Genomic DNA, 22,484 nt, shown 5'->3' with positions numbered 1-22,484 from the left:
TCAAATCATTTACTAACATGACAACAGATTTGGCTTCAATCACTCTTGCACACACTCACACAACAGGCACCCTAGCCACTGATCTGCTTTGCAACACAAGGCCATATAGGCAGAGATGGCATTCTCCAAGCCAAACTTTAAATAGATTAAAAAAAGTAATTTCTAATTTTACAGAAATGTTTCTTCAAAAAATATTTTCTCTCACTCCCTCATCTCCTGTACTGAAGGATGTGTAATATGTTTTTTTTTTTTTCAAGCTAAATCTGAACCCTCAAAATTGATTCTAGGCAGAAGAGCTCTGCAAATTAAAATCAAAAACAAAAATAGAAAATTATATTTTTATATATGTATACATATATATATATTTATACTGATTGGAATCCTCCAGCATTTTAAAATCACTTTAGAGATGAATTTTGGGATTCTACTGCTCACAACTCCAAAATCCATAATGATTTAAGGACAGACACTTTCCTCCTGTTTCCTTCCTGGCTACCCCCTCCCCTCCAGAACAGTTCAATATAGCCACGGCTCAAGTTTAATGGGAAGAGAGAGAAGTTTTTGAATAGTTTTTTTGTTTGTTGGTTTCTTTACTTTGGTGATCTGGGTGGCACATATTGCTCTTTGCCATTACGTCGAGTCACTCCCTGAGGTATAGCCCTATGGCCAAACTGGCGTCTCTGTTCCCTGATTTTTCCAGCTGTTCCCCTGGGAATGGTATTGCCTCGGAAGCTAGAATACTCCTTACTAGCCCTTGCTTCTGGCTTCTCATGTGATTTCTCAATGGACTTCTCAGGAGCTCCATTCTCTTCATTTTTGGTGGGAGAGGCTACATTGGAGCGAAGTTCTCGCAGTGGCTGCACAGGAACTGGAGATGGCTCTTTAGGGGGCTTCTGGCACACTTCAGCATAACTTAGCTTTCGGGGTTCCTTTGAAGTGAAGATAAAAAAAATTTATGGTACATTTTTATTTTTTATTTTTTATTTTTTTTTTTAAATATTTTATTTATTTATTTGACAGACAGAGATCACAAGTAGGCAGTGAGGCAGGCAGAGAGAGAGGAGAAAGCAGGCTCCCCGCTGAGCAGAGAACCCGATGTGGGGCTCGATCCCAGGACCCTGGGCTCATGACCTGAGCCGAAGGCAGAGGCTTTAACCCACTGAGCCACCCAGGCGCCCCTATGGTACATTTTTAAAATAAAGTACAAAAAGGATAGTGTGATCCACAAGAAAATCAGTAAGCTATCTTCTAGAAAAGGGAAACAGGCATTCTCATATACACTATCATTAAAGTGTATTATAGTAATCTTAAACATTTTTTTTGCTGAAATAATAAAAAGCCTTGGCAATTTATATATGATACAATAATGTCACCTGAGGAATTAATCTAGAAGATGCTCATGTCAGCATTGCTTATGGTGATGAAAAAACTGCAAACAACCTAAATGTCTAATAAGGAAGGACAGATTAAGTAAATAATGTACATTCATCTGATGAAATAAAATGATTCTATTCTCTCTTCCATGGCTACAAAGAACCCTAAGATGGATTTCATAAGACTCTCAACAGAGCAGCTGGGAACAATAATATATATATATGACAGAGAGAGAGAGATCATAAGTAGGCAGAGAGTCAGGCAGAGAGAGAGAAGCAGGCTCTTCGCCGAGCAAAGAGCCCGATGCGGGGCTCCATCCCAGGACACTGAGATCATGACCTGAGCCGAAGGCATCGGTTTAATCCACTAAGCCACCCAGGCGCCCCATGGGAACAAATAATATATTAATAGAAGACTATTTAAAAGTTTTAATTAACCTCATGTGGAAAAAAGGACAATAGGGGCCTTATGTGAATGGGATAAAGCAAGTGAAAAGTATTTAGCACTGGTCTTAACATATAGCAGGCATTCAGTAATCGGTAGCTGCCATTGTACTAGTATTAAATAAGAAAATAAAATGTCCTTAACCTAGAAAAAAGAAACTATACCAAAATGCAATTAGTTATATTAATGAATGAAAAGATTATTAAATGTTGTGTTTTTGCCCTGCTTTTCTATATTTCCCTAATTATAAAAATGATTTCTGAAAACTGATTAATAACGAAGTAGCCCTAAGACTTGTTAAACATTATTTAAAAAGGAATTTCAAAAGGGCTCAGAGTCCCTTTAGCCCAAAAATAATACCTCATCATAACCTGAGTAAGAAAGAAGTTTCACTTAGCTAGAAGGTAATCAGAAAAAAAGCCATTAATGGGGCACCTGGGTGGCTCTGTCAGTTAAGCAGCTGCCTTTGGCTCAGGTTATGATTGCAGGGTCCTGTGACCAAGTACTGCATTGGGCTCCCTCCTCAGCGGAGAGCCTGCTTCTCCCTCTCCCTCTGCCTACTGCTTTGCCTACTTGTACTCTCTATTGTTCTGTCAAATAAATAAATAAAATCTTAAAAAAAAAAAAAAAAAGGGCCATTAAAAAAACAAAACAGAACAGAACTGGGGCTACCTGGGTGGCTCAGTTGGTTGGGCATCTGCCTCTGGCTCAGGTCATGACCCAGAGTTGTGGGATGGAGTGCTGCATGGGGTTTCCTACTCAGCTGAAGCAAGGAGTCTGCTTCTCCCTCTTCCCAACTCATACTCTCTCTTGCTCAAATAAATAAAGTCTTAAAACAACAACAACAACAAAACCCCAGAATGAACAGTTACTTCCTCACTATCTCAACATGCCTAAAATTTCCCATTTCTTCACAGTGACTTTAAACTTCCTGAGTTTCATTTGAGGCTGGCAGCCTCAATTTGGGCTATTTCCAAATGACTCTGCTCTATAAAGACTTATGCAAAAACAAAACAAAATAAAAAACAAACCATTTATTATTTAGCCAATTACTCCCCCCCCCCCGCCCCAATACTAAATTCCTCAAGTTACCTGTAGGGCCACAGCTACAGGTGCATTTATGTTACTATTACATGGTGAAGTACTATTTGTCCTTGATGGCTTTGCAGTACTTGGGGAAGAAACTGGTATAGTTGTCTGGTTGAGAACATCCTTTTGAACAGTGGAATCCTCTACTGGATCCTTTTCTTGCTGAGTTGTGCTAAGGAAAAGAGAGCTTGACATTAGACTTAGTACAGCACAAACAAAGAGCTGAGCAAATAATCAGAAGAGAAAGTAATCTTTTTTTTTTTTTTAAAGATTTTATTTATTTATTTGACAGAGAGAAATCACAAGTAGACTGAGAGGCAGGCAGAGAGAGAGACGGAAGCAGGCTCCCTGATGAGCAGAGAGCCCGATGCGGAACTCGATCCCAGGACCATGAGATCATGACTTGAGCCAAAGGCAGCGGCTCAACCCACTGAGCCACCCAGGTGCCCCATCTTTTTTTTTTTTTTTTTTTTTTTTTTTTAAGATTTTATTTATTTATTTGACAGAGAGAGAAAGAGAGAGAAGCCCAATTCGGGGCTTGTTCCCAGGACCCTGAGATCATGACCTGAGCCCAAGGCATAGCTTACCCTACTGAGACACCCAGGCACCCCGAAAAAGTAATTAATAATGTAGAAGATTTTCTATACTGAACCTGTACCTTAATGCAGGAAGCTCAGCTGTACATGGAGGACTGGTACTCATACTGAGTTGCTGGGCAGAGGTGCAGTCTGTCTGTTCATCCTCTGCAGGCACTGGGCAACTAACTCTCAACTCTTCATTATCCTTAAAGTAAAAACATACTTCAAAATTAACTCATATAGACACTTCTCCAAAGAAGATGTCCAAATGGCCAATAAGCGCTTGTAAAGATGTTTAACCACCATCAGTCATTAGGGAAATGCAAATTCAAACCACAATGAGAAATCACTTTGCACTCATTAGGGTGGCTATAACCAATAAGAAACAAATGTTTGTGATGATATGGAGACATCAGAACTCTCATACACTGAAAGCAGTAATGCAAAATGGTGCATTTTGGAAAACAGTCTGATAGTTCTTCAAAAAGTTAAACAGTTACCGTATGACCCAACAGTATATACCCAAGAGAAGATATGTCTACACACAGATTTTCATAGTAGCCTTATTCATAGTAGCCAAAAAACCGTGAACAACCTAAACAGTCATCAACTGGTGAACAGATAAACAAAATGTGGTATATCCATATAATGGAATGTTACTGTGCAATAAAAGGAACGAAGTACTGGTACACACTACCATAATGAATGAACCTTGAGAACATCATGCTAAGTGAAATAAGCCAGTCACAAAAAGACAAATACTACATCATTTCACTTATGCAAGTTACCCAGAGTACTCACATTTATATAGACAAAGTAGAATGGTGGCTGCCAGTGGCTGAGGGAAGAGGTAATGGGTAATGGGAGTCACCGTGTAATGGGTATACCATTTTACTTTATTATTATTATTATTTTTAAAGAGTTTTTATTTATTTATTTGACAGAGAAAGACATAGCAAGAGAGGGAACACGAGCAGGGAGAGTGAGTGAGGGAGAAGCAGGCTGCCCACAGAACATGGAACCCTATGTGGGGCTCGATCCCAGGACCCCAGGATCATGACCTGAGCTGAAGACAGACGCTTAACGACTGAGCCACCCAAGTGCCCTGACTTTATTATTATTTTTTAAAGATCTTGTGTTTTAAGAAATCTCTACACCCAATGTGGGGTCTGAACTTACAACCCAGAGACCAAGAGTTGCATGCTCTACAAAATGAGCTAGCCAGGTGTGCCCTACTGCTAGGGCAGTAAGATAAAAAGTTCTGGAGATTAGATGCACAACATTGTGAATGTATTTAGCACAACTGAACTGCACACACTGAACAATGTTTAAGATGGTAAATTTTTTAGAAGGGGCAGAGGGAGAGAATCTCAAACAGACACCACACTGTTTTACCACCCTGAGGGATCAGGACAAAAGCTGAAATCAAGAGTTGGATGCTTAATTGACTAAACCACCCAGGCATCCTTTAAGTTGGTATATTTTATATTACGTGCAATTTACCATACTTAAAAATATATATATTTATTTATTTATTTCAGATAGAGCGAGAGAGAGAGCTTAAGGTTGGGTGGGGGGGCGGGTGGCACAGAGGAGAGGGAGAAGCAGGCTCACCACTAAGCAGGGAGTCCAATGCGGGGCTTGATCCCAGGACCCCAAGATCATAACCTGAGCTGAAGGCAGATGCTTTACTGACTGAGCCACCTAGGCACCCCTTAAAACAATTTTAAAAATTAAAAATACCCAACAACAATAGCAAAGGATGCCTGAGTAGCTCAGTCGGTTAAGCATTTGCCTTGGCTTGTGTCGTGACCCCAGAATCCTGGGATAAGAGTCCCGCACTGAGATCCTTGCTCAGTAGGAGGCTGCTTTTCCCTCTCTCCCTCCCCCTTGCTCACACTCTCTCTCTCAAACACACACACATACACCCCCATTAAAAAAACAGAAACAAAAACTAATAGCAAGCCCTGGATATTAAAGTCAATTGATGAAATACATATTTCACTAGGTTTGTTTCTTATTTAAAAGATTTTATTTATTTGACAGACAGAGATCCCAAGGAGGCAGAGAGGCAGCAGAGAGAAAGAGAGGGAGAAGCAGGCTCCCCACTGAGCAGAGAGCCCAATGTGGGGCTTGATATCCCAGGACTCTGGGATCACAACCCAAGCTGAAGGCAGAGGCCTTAACCCACTGAGCCACCCAGGTGGCCCCCCGCTTTTTAAGATTTTGAGAGAGTGAGTGAGCAAGCATGAGTGGGGGAGGGGAGGGGTGCAGATGGGCAGAAGGAGAGGGCGAGATAGATGTCCCACTGAGCAGGGAGCTTGATCCCAGGACCCCAGGATCATGATCTGAACCAAAGGCAGACATTTAACCAACTAAGCCTCCCATGCAGCCCCAAATTTCAGTAGGTTTAAAGGTAATATTCAGAAAAACTTTGTGGAATTATATATAGACAAGTATAAAAATAAAAATTAGGAAGGCCAGAACAAAATCAGAGGTTCGACCTATAAGGTGCCATATCAAATTAAGAGTTCAAGGAAGGGGGCACCTGGGTGGCTCAGTGGGTTGACCTTCTGCCTTCGGCTCAGGTCATGATCTCAGGGTCCTGGGATAGAGTCCTGCATCGGCCTCTCTGCTCAGTGGGGAGGCTGCTTCCCCCTCACTCTCTGTCTGCCTCTCTGCCTACTTGTGAGCTCTCTGTCAAATAAATTAAAAAACAAACAAACAAACCCCACAAGAGTTTAAGGGAAGTGAAGAATTTATCAAAGAGATAATATAGGAAAATTTTCTAGCATGTAAGGATGAGTTTCCAGACTGAAAAGGTCTACCAAGTATCCAGTGCAATGAATTAATAAAGAGTCATAGCAAGATACACCTTCATGACATTTCACAGAATACCAGGGATAAATAAAGATCCTACAAGCCCTCAGAGAGGGGGGTAAAAAGAGGGTCATAGAAGGATCAGAACGAGAGGTTTCTTTTTTTATTTTTTAAAAAAATATTTTATTTATTTATTTGACAGACAGAGACCACAAGTAGGCAGAGAGACAGACAGAGAGAGAGGAGGAAGCAGGCTCCCCACTGAGCAGAGAGCCCGATGTGGGGCTTGATCACAGGACCCTGGGATCATGACCCAAGCCGAAGGCAGAGGCTTTAACCCACTGAGCGACCCAGGTGCCCCAAACGAGAGGTTTCTAAAAAGGATCTCTGGAAGCCAGATTGTTTCCTAAGCAAGATACAAAAAAGAACAAATCATGAAAAAAAGACTGATAAATAGGACCATACTAAAATACAAACTTGTTTTCACTCGCAAATACTAAACGCTGAAAACAAACCATAATTAGTAATATATGTCATTGACAAAGGATTAGTATCCAAAATAAATTTAAAAATTCCACGAATCTGTAAGATAAGTGATAACCTGGGGCGCCTGGGTGGCTCAGTGGGTTAAGCCTCTGCCTTTGGCTCGGGTCGTGGTCTCAGGGTCCTGGGATGGAGCCCTGCATGGGGCTCTCTGCTCAGCAGGGAGCCTGCTTCCCCCCTCTCTCTGCCTGCCTCTCTGCCTACTTGTGATCTCTCTCTCTTTCTCGTTTTCTGTAAGATAAATAAATAAAATATTAAAAAAAAAAAAGTTAAGTGATAACCAACAGGAAAAAAGGTGCCAAATACTTGACACTTTACAAAGAGAAACGCAAATGACCAATACAACATGAAAAGGTAAGTTGCCCTCAACTGTAATTAAATTTTAGATGCCCTATCCCTCAGCAATTCCACTATGTATATACCTAAAAACAAGGTGTATGTGTAGTTTGAACATACACAGCAGAACTGCTTATAATGTCAAAAACAAACAAAGAAAACAAAAAAAAACCACAACAGATCAAGTGCCCATCAACAGTAAAATAAGGATATTCTTTCTTTCTTTCTTTGACAGAGATCACAAGTAGGCAGAAAAGCCAGTATAGAGAGAGAGGGGATGAGCAGAGATCCCGATGCGGGGCTCAATCCCAGGACCCTGAGGATCATGACCTGAGCCGAAGGCAGAGGCTTAACACACTGAGCCACCCAGGCGCCCCAAAATAAGGATATTCTTACAAAAGAATACACAGTGTAAAATGAACTACTTGTATCAACACGGATGAATTTCACACAATATAGAATGAAAGAAGTAAGAGAATACGTATTTCATTTATGTTGTATTCAAGAACAGGCACACTGAACAGTATACTCTCTATATTAGGGGTTGACAAACCAAGGCCTGCTGGCCAAATCCAGCCTCTGAGTTTTGTTGGTATGGCCTATGTGCTAAGAGTGGTTTTTAAGTTTTAAGCATGTGGCCCACAAGCCTAAAATATTTACGTTCTAGACCTACTTTACAGAAAAAGTTTCCCAAGCCAGAATGGTAAAATTATAAAGAAAAGCAAGAAAATTATTATTGCCAAGTCAGGATGTTTCCTCTGACGGGGATGAAGGGAAGAAATAGGAGGAACTGTAAAAAGGAAGGGGAGACACATGGCATTGTTCAGATATTTGTGATGTTTACTGTCCACAACCGTGAGTTGAGATCACAAGGGGAGATACACTTTATTCTTTTTTTTTTTTTTAAGATTTTATTTATTTATTTGACAGATAGAGATCACAAGTAGGCAGAAAGGCAGGCAGAGAGAGAGGAGGAAGCAGGCTCCCCGCTGAGCAGAGAGCCCCACGTGGGGCTCAATCCCAGGACCCTGGGATCATGACCCGAGCCGAAGGCAGCGGCCCAACCCACTGAGCCACCCAGGCACCCCGACTTTATTCTTCTTTAAAAAGCCATCAACTGTAAAACACACCATTATTTTATGTATTACTAAGAAAAAACACTGCCACTTAAACAAGGGTAATGTTTAATCACAGATTTTCAAAGGCGGAAAAATGTCTATCTTAAGGCTGATGAAATAACTACAACATTACACAATTTTGTAAACAGGGGAAGACAAAGAAATACCTTCAAAATTCCGTGGGAAAATGATTTCTATTGCAGATATCTACAGAAATAAGCTATTGATCCAATGTGAAAACAAAAACATTTTCGGAATGCAAGATCTCAAGAAATTTATACTAAAAACCACTAATTCAGGAAGCTCAGGAAGATGTGACATACCATAAAAAAGGAAAGTAAAACAAGAGTAAGAAAGAGAGAGGATTCAACAAAAGAAAGTAAGGAAAATTCTCAGGATGATGGTAAAGTCAAGTCCCAACTACACAACTGTGCAGCAAGCCACTGAGAGTGTAAGGAGAAATAATGGCAGTATAATGTGAGGTTCAGTTTGGTGGTGGGGGGGGGAGGATCAAGATGTGACTTACAAATGGTGGTATATCCTAATCTAACTGGCAATACTTTTTACCTTTTTTTAAAAAGGCTTTATTTATTTGAGAGAAAGAGAGAGAGAATGAGGAAGGAGGAGTGGCAGGGAGGAGTGCTCCCTGTCTGAGCAGGGAGCCTGACTTGGGGGAGGGTGGTACAGCTGGATCCCAGGAACCTGAGATCATGACCTGAGCTGAAGGCTTAACCTATTGAGCCATCCAGGCACCCCTGCTTTTGTTTTGTTTTAAGATTTTATTTATTTATTTGAGAGAGAGAAAGTGAGAGAGAGCATGAGAGGGGAGAAGGTCAGAGGGAGAAGCAGGCTCTCTGTGGAGCCGGGAGCCCACTGTGGGACTCAATCCCAGGACTCTGGGATCATGACCTGAGCCAAAGGCAGTTGCTTAACCAACTGCACCACCTAGGCACCCAGCCCTGCTTTTTACTTTCTTAATGATACTAAATCTAGGGAACCTTATAATGGATGGTATTCTAGAAACAATGGAGTAAAATATACAGGGAGGGTAAGAAAAGTATGCTGGCTTAAGAGAGCTAAATCCTTAGGTTCTAAATGGAAAATTAATAGATAACGTTGAAACTTGTAAAGTCCAAGAAATAAAGTATACTGTGAACATGCAACTCGATCTCGGGGTTGTGAGTTCAAGCCCTACCCTGGGTGCAGAGATTACTTAAAAAAAAGAAAAAAAGAGAAAGAGAAAGGGAAAGAAAAAGAAAAAAAAATAAAGAAAAAGAAATAGCAGATAATCATTTATTTAGAAATATAGGGGGAAAACAAGAGAAAAAGCTAGTCAAAATGGCTGCACAGGTCTACTATTTTTCACTATGAATCTAATTGTACCATGTGTATGTCCTATAAAATTAAAATAAAAATTGAATTAAGAAAAAAAGAGAAGAAAATGAGAAAAATATGTTGGGTGTGAAGACTTCGTACAGGAAGAGGTCTACACTCAAAACTATTTTAGGAGGGGGACCTATCCTAAAGGTTGATTTCCTATGTCTTCGATATCAACTCTCCATTACTTGAAAGCCTGAATTTTACCAAACTTGGAATTCATTTACATCACTAATTACAGGCTTCAGCGCAAATAACACTTTCCACCAGTTTGCATTAATTGGTTCTACCAAGATGAGTTGCCTGATACCAAAGACCTGCAAAAGTGAAGAAACACTTTACTTTTTTGATCTGGTTTAATTTTTATTTAATTTTACTTTTAATTAACATATAATGTATTATTTGTTTCAAGGGTACAGGTCTGTGATTCATCAGTCTTACACAACACCCAGTGCTTTACTGGCCTGTGTAGCTTCATCATAAATCTTTTTATAATACTCAAAGTAAGCTAACAATCCCATGAATAAAAAGCATGATAGAAATACATATTAAGTGCAAATAAAATTTCAAATAATAACTGCAAACAAAGGCTAGCTATGGTCACACAAGTAAAAGATGGATGCCTCAGTATTTACCTTTTCTTTGTAGACACCTTTAACAACATCAGACATCCTACTCTCCAAAACAAGTTCACCTGGAGTTCTCGATGAACTTCCAGGTAAAGGAGGAAAATTTGAGGCTAATAAGTCAAACTTTGGTGTTGGAGCCTTTGCTTCAGCTGATGAAGATGGGGGTCTCTAAAAGACACAAATCATAAAACAGATCACAAGCCAATCTCATTCCCTAATCCTGTACCACAGAAGCTGAGAGCTATAAGGAAACAAACAAAATTAACTCTATACTAATGCACAGAATTGTTTGTTCTCCTATAAATTCCTGGCTTCTCCTCCCAGTTGAGCTTTTATTATTATTATATTTTTATCAATCCTGCTTACCTTTCATCAACTGCCTCTCCTTTTTTTTTTTTTTTTGCAAACTGTGTCACACTCCTTAAGCCTGCTAACCAAATCTCCACTATTTGTTTTCTAAGTTGTTACTCCCTTTCCAGAACAAAAATAAAAACCCTTGTGTGACCTAAATTTGCCATTAGCTTTTCTCCTTCCATATAGCCTTCACAAGAATATCCTTCCTTGAAAAAATCTCCTGATCTGCCTTTCTGCTCACCATTCTATTCCCTGACAAGCTTCTCACTTGTACTTCCTCACCTCTGCAATCACCACTAAAACTGCGCTGACCAGTCACTAATGCCTTCCACAATGCAATATCCAACAGACTTTTTCCCCCCTAACCTCATATAGAAGCTGGCACAGTAAACATTCTTTCCTTTGGGAGCTCATTCCTCCCTTAGCTTCTGTGATACCTCTTTATCTTGACTTTCAGATCTCATAATCAGGTGCTTGCAGCTCTCTACCTACACCCTTCGACAGTTTCAGTTTTTATGTGGTTACTACTCTTTTCATTCCATACTCTCCCTATTGTGATAGCCACTATTCATGCCTTCAACTACTAACCTATATGCAAACAACCTTTATAACTATATTTTTCACTTTTGGTCACTTTCTGGCTACACACCACTGGAAATTTGCCAAAACTCACTGAATTTTACACTTTCAATACTGTCAGCCCAGACCTTTACCTGAAACCTAGACATCCATTTGCCTATCAGCACTCTCTACTCAGATTTTGCTTGGATACAGCAACAACATACTAAGTAATCTCATTCTTCAGCCCAAAGTTACTTTGTTGCCAAAGTTCCATTCTTGACCACTTTATTTAAATCACTTGCTTTACAGAGTCCCTTGAATGATTTCATCTACTTTTATGATTTCAATTACTTTCTGTAAGCTTACAAATACTAAATTTTGTCTCTAGCTAAAATCTCCTTCCTGTACAAAGGCATGTCCACTCTGCCTTTCCTACTTGAAAGCATGCTTATCTACTTTTTCTTTACTCTTTCAGTCGTCAATCCTCAACGTATTTTCAACATATTATACGGACTTCAAAACTAATCTCTTCTCTCCTCAATTGTTAAAGGCCACTTAGGGATTCATGTGGACTGCTGCAATGGTATCCTAAAAAAGTTGTTGCCATGTCATGGGGGCCCCTGGTACAGAAAGCTATAAATGAAAAACAATACTATTTTAAAAGACTCACAGTTTGCCCTAAGGAACATTCTGTGTGTTACAATGCAATATGTTTTCTTCTTTGAAAATGCTTATCTTTTCACTACTTATATATGTGGCCTACATGCTATATGTATACTAATATGCATATATAATCCACTACTTATACATGTAAAAACAAGTTTTATACTATAATTTATTTATTTTATTTTTTTAAGATTTTATTTATTTATTTGACAGAGAGAAATCACAAGTAGTCGGAGAGGCAGGCAGAGAGAAAGAGAGAGAGAGAGGGAAGCAGGCTCCCCGCTGAGCAGAGAGCTGGATGCGGGACTCAATCCCAGGACCCTGAGATCATGACCTGAGCCGAAGGCAGCGGCTTAACCCAATGAGCCACCCAGACGCCCTATAATTTATGATTTATCTGTAAATTCTAGGCAGGGTTTTTCTTGAGACCTCTGTGGGTTCCTTCATCATTCTGATTTCTCAATTCCTTTTGTTTTCAGTTAAGAGATGGCAAACACTCACCATGAACAAACCACAAAAAAATAAAAACATGATTAATTTGAAGCTAGATAAGTCAAAATTCAAATAAAAACATATTTAGAACTATAAAAGTTTTTTTAATCTATAAGCAGTTTTATAAGATTAGTGGATAGAAGAATAGTAGGTAGAAAATTGTCTCCACCAAGTAACAATAAACAGTTTAAGTTTCCCACACCATCCAGAGAGCTTTGTAAGTAAACGATAAGCTTTATCAGCTTGGCAAAATGTCCTATATTTATAGGGCTGATAAATAGGAACTTTTTTTTTTTTTTAAAGATTTTATTTATTTATTTGACAGATCACAAGTAGGCAGAGAGGCAGGCAGAGAGAGAGAGAGAGAGAGAGAGAGAGAGAGAGAGGAGGAAGCAGGCTCCCTGCCGAGCAGAGAACCCGATGCGGGGCTCGATCCCAGGACCCTGGGATCACGACCTGAGCCGAAGGCAGAGGCTTTAACCCACTGAGCCATCCAGGCGCCCCTAAATAGGAACTTTTGTTCAATGTCTGACAAGAGTGTAAATTGGCACAACCCCTATAGAAAGCTGTGGGTTGGTAGCAATTTACTGAATTATAACCCAGAAATCCCATTCTAGGGATTCTCCTTCAGGTATTATTAAATATATGGGAAATGATGGTTGTATGAAGTTATTATAGTTACTGTTTGTAAGACTGAAAGACTGAAAGAATTTAAATGTCCATTAATAATGTAATAAACTTTTCACTAAAAATTTTCATTTTTAAATTTTAATTTATTTTATTTTATTATTATTTTTTTTTAAAAGATTTTATTTATTTACTTGAGAGAGAGACAGTGAGAGAGAGCATGAACGAGGAGAAGGTCAGAGAGAGAAGCAGACTCCCCATGGAGCTGGGAGTCCGATGCAGGACTCGATCCCGGGACTCCAGGATCATGACCTGAGCCGAAGGCAGTCGTCCAACCAACTGAGCCACCCAGGCGTCCCTCATTTTTAAATTTTTAAACCATATGATTATATCAGGTATTCAAGTAATTTTTTAAAAATACAAGAAACAGGGGTGCCTGGGTGGCTCAGTGGGTTAATCCTCTGCCTTCTGCTCAGGTCCTGATCCCAGGATCCTGGGATCGAGCCCCACATCAGGATCTCTGCTCAGCAGGAAGCCTGCTTCCCTGTCTCTCTCTGCCTGCCTCTCTGCCTACTTGTGACCTCTCTCTGTGTCAAATAAATAAATACAATCTTAAAAAAAAATAAATAAATAAAAATAAAAGTCAAATCCCTAACTATACATGTGCTTTAAGGGTGGGGAATGGTGGTAGTAGTAGTGGATATTTTAGGGTCAAAGCACAGGTTCTATTTACCTTTGCCTAATACTATAATCAGTAAGACAAAACCCCAGAAAGACCAACCACAAGCCAATGCCATACTAAATCACAAAAGAAAAAGAAAAAAAAAAAGATGTAATACAGGTAAAAAACACTTACCTGGACTCTTTCATCTTCTCGTCGTCTTCGACCTCTGAAAAGAGTTCTCCTTTTAACAATGATAAAAAAGTTGGGGATGATGGGAGGGACAATTCATAAGTTTCTTCAAATATATAATACACTCTATCAATGATGGGTGAATTTCTAGTTTAGCTAACTATACTTTCTATATCTCCACTATTAAGAGATGAATATATATTCTTCTGAAGGGATCCTAAACTAATCTACCAAAAACTTCATCTGTTACCACCATCACCACTAAGTAAGTTGGGCCCACTTTTACTAAGTAGTGCTCCTTCCACACCAGAAGTATATCAAAGTTTTTTGTTTCATTTCGGCAGAGTAGGCGATAAGATATAACCCCATTTCCCCATTTTCACAGCTACAAGTTGTAAGAAATTAAACTAGAATGCAGATAGGATCTGATCTTTCTAAGCTATTCTTTCTTCAGTAAACCATAAAGAACTTCAGAGTAACTTTATACACCCGATTCAGCTATATTCTATATGGGCACTATACATTTCTTAATAATTATGAAAAACTATTAACCCAAATTATATGAACACTGTATTCATTTAGCATAACCATACACTAATAGTTTAAACAAATAATAATCACTAGATCATGTTCTTCAAATATTCACATTATGAGCAAAATATTTTCATATACCTTATCCGTATTTGTTACCATATTTCCTTACCTGCCCCTACCATAGTCCCCATTCTGTTCCATCTGTATAGTAGGAGTTTCTTTTGCAAGGTAGCTTTGCTCCTGATGCCCTGTTACTGTAGGGTTATGCCGCTCAGTTGTAAAGTTCCTTGAACCAGATCTGTTTAATGGTCCATCCCCCAATGACACAGACCCCTCTGCCGAGTGTTCTGAACCACTCGATGACCTGAAATGAGGCTTCACACTATAAGAAATATAAGATCACATACATGAGAGGATAAATGAAGACAGAAAGAAAATCTTTCCCCTTAATGGTAAAAAGTACATTTAAAGGGACAAGTTAAAAATTGCGTTCTACTGTATTCTATTTTCCACATATTAAGGTACACATAGAAGTATCACATTATAAAGATGTAAACTCTTTTTGTCTGAGATTTTTACATTTAAAAAAGTTATTTGGAGGGGTGTCTGGGTGGCTCAGTCATTGATCATCTACCTTCGGCTCAGATTATGATCCCAGGGTCCTGGGATTGAGCCCCATATTGGGTTGCCTGCTCAACAGGAAGCCTGCTTCTCCCTTGCCCACTCCCCCCACTCTCTGTCAAATAAATAAATTAAATAAATAAAATTTTTAAAAAATAAAAAAGTTGTTTGGAGATATTTGGGGTAAAATCCAAAGTTCTTCAAGATAAAGCTACCTCTATTTCGATACTCAAAATACAACTAGGATTTTAGCTAATTTAACACCAGTAGCAGTCTTGACACATCTAAATCAACCAGACTTTAAGCTTATTAAAGAATTTATGCCATACATTCTCAATGGGGCAACATCACCCCTAGTGGGAGTGAAAAAGGTTCCTGGGGTGGGGGGGTGGGGCTAAGAAGGAACAAAAAAAAGTCCCAATCTTACTTTTATGCATAGAGCACAGATATACATATATTATATAAATACATATACCATATCGTCAATACTAAATTTTCATAGGAAAAAATTGGGGTGATGTCTAAAAAAAAAATGTCACTTTTTAGGGGAGTGACAACCAAAACCAGAGAAACAGTGCAATATATTAAAATCCCACCTTCTTACTAAATTAATTGTTCAAAGAGCCTCTGTAAAAAAAAAAAGCTAGGAAGGATAATGCAACTAATAGCCTGGCATGGCTTCATGAATTAGGTATAGAATCTAGTTAAAAAAAACTATAAACAAGGGTAGCTTTTATCTTGGATGACAGGTATAAGCACCCAATTCTCTAACAATGTGTAAGCAGATAAAGCTAGGGTAGGGGGTTAAGGAGGCTACAGTTTAATCAACAATGAAAACACCTGAAGTAATGAGGACCTTGGCTCCACAGGAGATTATACAGGGAAGTATAAGATTTATATTTGGCCCCTTATTTGTGTTTAAAAATTCCACTTTTACAGTCTATTTTCCAGGTTATAAATTTATATCAACAAACACATTGCCAGTTCCTGGTTCTCTGAATTTGGATTTAAAACTTCAAAATAATTATAACCCCAACAATTAAACATGAATTTCAACAATATCTACAGCTACCCTATTCTTTACAGAAAATAAAAAAATTAGGTTACTGCCATTAAAACTTAAATATAAAAACCAGGAGACAAAGTTGGGTTGAATTTCATTGAGATTATATGAAATAATTACTTTATGTCACAAAACAGATTTTAGTATTTTTAAGATTTTTGTTTACTTATTTGACAGCGAGAGAGCGCCAGAGAGCACAAATGGAGGCGGGGCGGGGAGGACATGCTACAGCAGAGGGAGAGGGAGAAGCAGGCTCCCTGATGAGCTGGGAGCCTGATGTGGGGCTCAATCCCAGGATCCCAGGATTTCAATCTGAGCTGAAGGCACTTAACAAACTGAGCCACCCAGAATCTCCACAAAATAGATTTTTAATAGTGAAAATTATACAACATCAACACGAAGTGATTTTAAAATATTTTTATTATCTATCATATCTGAAAATGACTTCATGAAGGAAAATGCTGTTTATCTGTTCAGAACTATAATTAGCCTAAATTTTCTCACTGCATTTCGATATACCTAACAGATAAGTTACTAGGTTTAAACAGCCCTCAGATCTCATAATCTTACCCTTCACTGAGAGGGACTTACAATCTCAGTCCAGGCAAAAGAAAAAGGAAAGATAAAAGAGTGAGTGATAAAAGATGGAAAGGAAGAAGTAAAGTGACAGAAAGAGGAAATATGAAAGGTAGAAAAATGCCCAGACTTCTGAAAGTTAGTCCTAGTCTCTCTAAGTAGGTCTAGTGATCATCACTGGGCTGTTATAAGGTTCATATAATAAACTACAAAAGGGCTTCCTAAAAGTTACTTTCTCCTTGACTGATAACTTCAAATAAATAATAACAAACAAACAGATAAATAAAGGTCTTGGAGTAGTCACTTTTTAGAAGAAACAAAACAAGGATTAGGGTCTGTCAAAAAAGCTCTCTTAGTTTCATCTGTAATATTTGCAATTTATAAGAAGAAAATACTCATGTATAATTTTTCTAACTAAAAAATTAACAACCTGTACTGCTCAGATATATGAAAAAGGATTATAGATGAATGGTTTTGAATAACCCACAAAGTTATACTAAACCTGCCATGTACCTTCAAAAGCATAGGCATACTTCCTTATAAACAAGGATGACTGGACTGTCATTCTTGGCTTTCTTACTGTGATTTCAATCTTTTCACCAAGAAAGTACCACAAATGAAAACAAGCGACAATAAAGGAACACCATGAACCCATTTTATGTTACTATCATAAAATAATTTTTTTTATCTTTAATATTAAAAAATCAGTATGTATTATGTATATTCTTAGTTTAAATCTTTTTTATACAAATTATCCACTATGAGGTCAAGTATGTTTACTAATTCTACAATAAATTGTTTAAGCTTTTTACTAAGTCTGTAAATAAGCACTGTGATTACCACAGTAATTCTTTAAAAACTACTGGGAATTGTGTACAATAAATTTCATTATGTTTTGTTTTTATGCAGGCTCCATGCTGGGGTAGACCCCATTGTGGGCTTGAATTCATGACCCTGAGGTCAAGACCTGAGCCAAAATTAAGAGGTGAATGCTTAAAATGACTGAGCCATCCTGGCGCCCCTATATCACTATTATTTTTAATCTTACCGATTTTTTTGGAATGGTCGAGGCATATTCACAGCAGCAGCATTTGTTTTATAAGATCCTGGTGCATTAAAGCCATTCACAAAACTACCATTGGGAAAGGGAGCCTAAAAGAAAATGTAATGTTTAAAAACAATTAATGAAAAGGGCAAAACCTAGTGTGAAGGCTTTAAGAAACTCCTGATGAACTAACCTAGTATCAAATTTTTTAAAGATTTTTAATTTGTAAGTAATTTCTACACCCAACATGAGGCTTGAACTCAGGACCCTGAACTCAAGAACTGCATGCTCCACTGAGCCAGCCAGGATCCCTCTCAATTTCTTTTACAAGACAAAATTAATTTTAAGCATTTTACTTATTCACTTTTGTAATACTCACTGCAAATATCAAGGAAATCATTAGGTCATTACTTAATAAAGTAGGTTCTCTCTGAAAAATTTTAACTGAAAGCATTTTAAACTAATCAGGATTTACCCAATTTCTTATTTTAATTGGGCAAAATCATTCAGCAAAATCTAAAGCATAAAATTATAGGAATCAATAGCTCAAGTCTTAGTCACATGGTGATTTGATACCATTATCACTACTTAAAAGCCAGAAAGAAACCAGTTATCAACACAAAACAAAAAATAAACTACTCTAATTTCTTCAAATTTCAGCTTGAGTGAAAAATTTTATAATTCTTTAAGGATCTCACTTACCAGTGGTGTTTCAAAGTAAGGTGCAGGATTTGGTGACCAAGACTGAGGCACAATACTATAGACCGAGTACTGTTGGTGAGGATTATATACAGGCTGCATAAAAACTGGTGAGGCATACTGTGCTTGAGTTTGAATGGGCTGACTATACATACTAGAATCCATTAATCGATAACCATTCTTAGCAAAAAATGTATTGATGGCTTTTATCCTTGCCTAGAAGCAAAAGGAACACATTATAAAGAGGACTAAGTGTGTATTTTCACGAATATATTTAATTTACATTTTAAACATGTTTTACACGATTATGTTATTCTGCCTGCTATACAGTCAGTAGAGCAAAAGGAAATGATTGATAGCTTTAAATTATTTTAAAAACTTTTGCATGGCTAATGCAACAATAACAAAGTAAAACCACAAAAGTCAAATTGTAAAACTAACTGCAACTTATCAAAGACAAGGGGGCTAATAATCCTAACAAACACATTCTAAAAACAGAGATCAAAAAATGTGTTGGAGAAGTGAACAGAGTTCACAAAGAAAGGCAAATAGCTCTGAGGCTTATGATAAGATGCTAAACCTTGCTTCTAAGAGAAATGCAATTAAAATGGAATTAAATTTCTCACAGAACTGGCAAAAAATCCAAAAATTTGACAATATACTTCATTGATAAGGTTGTGGCAAAATATACTGCTGATGGGAATGTAAAATAGCACAACCCTTATAAACAAAAACTTAGCAATATCTCCCAAAAATCATATAAGCATTTACCACATTCTCATCAATCCCACTTCAAGGAATCTTTTCCAAATACACACTAAACAAAAAGAAGTTAAAAAAAAAAAAAAAAAGGATACACACAGCTGTTCACTGACACTAACTGTAATAGGAAGGGGGAAAGAACTATCCCCAACACACACACACACACGCGCACAAACTTAATAGTCCACCAACAGTTGAATACACTATATTACATCCACACAATTGAGTATCATGCAGATGTAAAAATAACTGAGGAATCGCTCTAAGTATTATTACGGAGTGACTTCCAGAATATATTATTGTTTTTAAAAAAAGACGTAAAACAAGGAGAATATGTATAAGTAAGCTATTATTTAGCTAAGTCAGATAGCAATAGAAGATATACTTGCATTCACACATATATAGGAGTATGTATTTAATATACCACTTCATTTTTTTTCCAAAAATTTTATTTATTTGACAGAAAGAGAGAGAGAGAGTGTACAAGGAAGGGGAGCAGTCGGATCCCCATGGAGCAGGGAGCCTGACGTGGGGCTCAATCCCAGGACTCTGGTATCATGGAGCCAAAGGCAGACACTTAATCAACTGAGCCACCCAGGTGCCCCTAACACCTTGTTTTAGATATTCTACTTTAAAACAACACACACACTAGGCGCCTGGTGGCCACTCAGGTCATGATCTCAGTGTCCTGAGATCGAGTCCCGCATCGGGCTCTCTGCTCAGTGGGGAGACTGCTTCCTGCCCCCACCCCGCCTGCCTCTCTGCCTACTTGAGATCTCTGTGTGTCAAATAAATAAATAACACTGTAAAAAACAAAACAACACAAACACACACACACATTGAAAATAAAATAAAAAAAAAAATCAATTGTAAAAGCTAAAAGCAAAATTAACCTAAATGTGCATCTGTGTTATATTAGTAATGTAATAAAAAAAAAATCTCAAGTGATTTTGAGCCATAATAAAATCAACTGTTATGAATGTTCCTTAGGAATAAATTACAAGCCAAAGTACAGCAAAAAAAGTTTCTTGTTTCCAAAATTATATTCCTATTGGTATTGTTATTCTGATACTTTTGTGTATGATTATGGGAGAAAGCAATCAGTAATTACAGTAAGGTCACTGAGATCTGAGATTTTTCACATGGGAGAAGACATGGATGTGAGACCGAAGAAGTGAAAATCATGTAGCATGAATTTAAATTGGAAGCCTCAGTATAAACTCATGAAATATTTTTGTTAAAAACAAACACATATTTCATAGCTCTGTTCAATGAAAGGCTTTTAAATGACCATACCAAAAACTCCTTGTGCCTAGCTAGTGGACTGCAAAGTATGACCTCCCCCTAAAAGTAAAGTAGGGACTCTGAAGATTTGACTGACCCCAGGCCTTTGACACAAAATATACAAGACACTAGGAACATCTTGTCACACTAGAGAGCAAGCAAACCACTGAAAATTGCCAAGGCTGTGACAAAAGGTCTTCTAAGTTAACTCAAAGAGGCCACAATTCATCAATAAGGACAACAAACACACCAAATATGTTTAAATACCCAACAAAAAAAAATCCTTGGTCATTTTTTAAAGTTCCTAGGGAACTAACACATTATTTTCAAAAACTGATAATAAAAGCTAGAACTAAGCACTTATCATGTATTTTTTAAAAATATTTTATTTATTTATTTGACAGATAGAGATCCCAAGTAGGCAGAGAGGCAGGCAGAGAGAGAGAGGGGGAAGTAGGCTCCCCGCTGAGCAGAGAGCCTGATGCAGGGCTCCATCCCAGGACCCTGAGATCATGACCTGAGCAGAAGGCAGAGGCTCAACCCACTGAGCCACCCAGGCGCCCTTATCATGTATTCTATATATGAGCTGTACCTCAAAGTAATAAAGATGATGCTAAGCTCCCCTTTATAGAAGTCTTTCAACTAATAAATGGGAAAAAAGAAATCCAGAAAATAACACCTCTTTGTAGCCTCTAATAGATTAAGTCAATGATCAGTAGCACCTAGCATAAAAGAGGGACAGATACGAAAACAGACATGTTTTTCTCTCTCTGCTGCTCCCAAATCAAACCAAATTTTGATCAAGTCTCTAAATCTAGCTACCAATTTGCATGAAGTACAGGAAACAGAGGATCATACTAAACTACACTAAAAAAATACAATAAGCCAATTCAAAAATAGGCAAAGGACTTAAATAGACACTTCTTCAAAGACGATATATAAGGAAGGAAATACTGCAATATGCTACACATGGATAAACCTAAGACATTATGTTAAGTGACATAAAACAGGCACAAACAAATGTATGATTTCATTTATATGAACTAATTAGAGTAGTCAAAACTCATACACTAAAAGAATAATGGTGGCAGCCAGAGGCTAGAAGTAGGAGAGAATGCAGGAGTTATTGTTTAATAGATACAGAATTTCAGTTTTACAGGATTAAGAAAGTCAACGTGAATGATGGTGGCGAATGTGTTTAGTACAACTGTATTTATATACTTAAAGATCATAAATTTTATATACACGTATTTAAAACAATAAAAACTATAGCTGGCAAAATGTATAAGAAACTCCGTAAAACTTAGTTATTTCAACATACTCTCAAAAGAAAAAACAAATAAGAATGAAAACTACAGATAAAAAGACAAAAACAAGAATCAGGAAAATGTGATATTGTAGCTATGATTTTTTAAAAAATCCCCCTTTCAGGGGTGCCTGGGTGGCTCAGTGGGTTGAGCCGCTGCCTTTGGCTCGGGTCGTGATCTCAGGGTGCTGGGATCGAGTCCCACGTTGGGCTCTCTGCTCAGCGGGGAGCCTGCTTCCTCCTCTCTCTCTCTGCCTGCCTCTCTGCCTACTTGTGATCTCTCTCTGTCAAATAAGTAAATAAAATCTTTAAAAAAAAAAAAAATCCCCCTTTCAGAGCTACAAAAACTAGTTTATTTACAGATAAAATTAAGTATAAAATTTGCTTAAAATAATTGGGGCATGGAGAAATGGGTGGGAATATGGATGAAGCAAGACTGGCCATGCTCTACAAACTGTTAAAACTAGCTGATGGCTGGGGCTCCTGGATGGCTCAGTGGGTTGAGCCTCTGCCTTTGGCTCAGGTCATGATCTCAGGGTCCTGGGATTGAGCCCCGCATCAGGCTCTCTGCTCAGGAGGGAGCCCGCCTTCTCCCTTTCTCTCTGCCTGCCTCTCTGCCTACTTGTGATCTGTCAAATAAATAAAGAAAATCTTAAAAAAAAAAAAAAAGAAGAAGAAGAAAACTAGCTGATGGGAATTCTCAGTGATTGATTATACTATCTTCTCCACTTTT

The 22,484-nt window shown here is 38.0% G+C and overlaps 1 protein-coding gene across 8 annotated transcripts in view; it reads right to left on the bottom strand.

Annotated features, from left to right (window-relative positions):
• Window positions 1-474: 474 nt before the first annotated feature.
• LARP4 (La ribonucleoprotein 4) overlaps window positions 475-22,484 on the bottom strand; it is a 206,902-nt gene continuing 184,892 nt past the window's right edge. For 5 of the 8 annotated variants that reach the window (XM_082741255.1, XM_082741256.1, XM_082741253.1 and 2 more), the window contains 8 exons: window positions 18,403-18,615; window positions 17,704-17,807; window positions 14,565-14,777; window positions 13,865-13,913; window positions 10,315-10,476; window positions 3,566-3,690; window positions 2,911-3,079; window positions 475-929 (listed from right to left, as the gene is read on the bottom strand). In XM_082741255.1, coding sequence (XP_082597381.1) covers window positions 591-929; window positions 2,911-3,079; window positions 3,566-3,690; window positions 10,315-10,476; window positions 13,865-13,913; window positions 14,565-14,777; window positions 17,704-17,807; window positions 18,403-18,615 — 1,374 coding nt within the window. In that variant the 3' untranslated portion in view covers window positions 475-590. The remainder of the gene's footprint in view (window positions 930-2,910; window positions 3,080-3,565; window positions 3,691-10,314; window positions 10,477-13,864; window positions 13,914-14,564; window positions 14,778-17,703; window positions 17,808-18,402; window positions 18,616-22,484) is intronic. The other 3 variants (XM_082741257.1, XM_082741258.1, XM_082741259.1) reach the window with 3 other exon arrangements.

Source organism: Mustela nivalis (assembly GCF_964662115.1).
Source record: "Mustela nivalis genome assembly, chromosome: 7".
NCBI classification, from domain to species: Eukaryota; Metazoa; Chordata; class Mammalia; order Carnivora; family Mustelidae; genus Mustela; species Mustela nivalis.
Note: the sequence above shows the minus strand (reverse complement) of the source record. Positions and strands in the feature narration are given on the sequence as shown.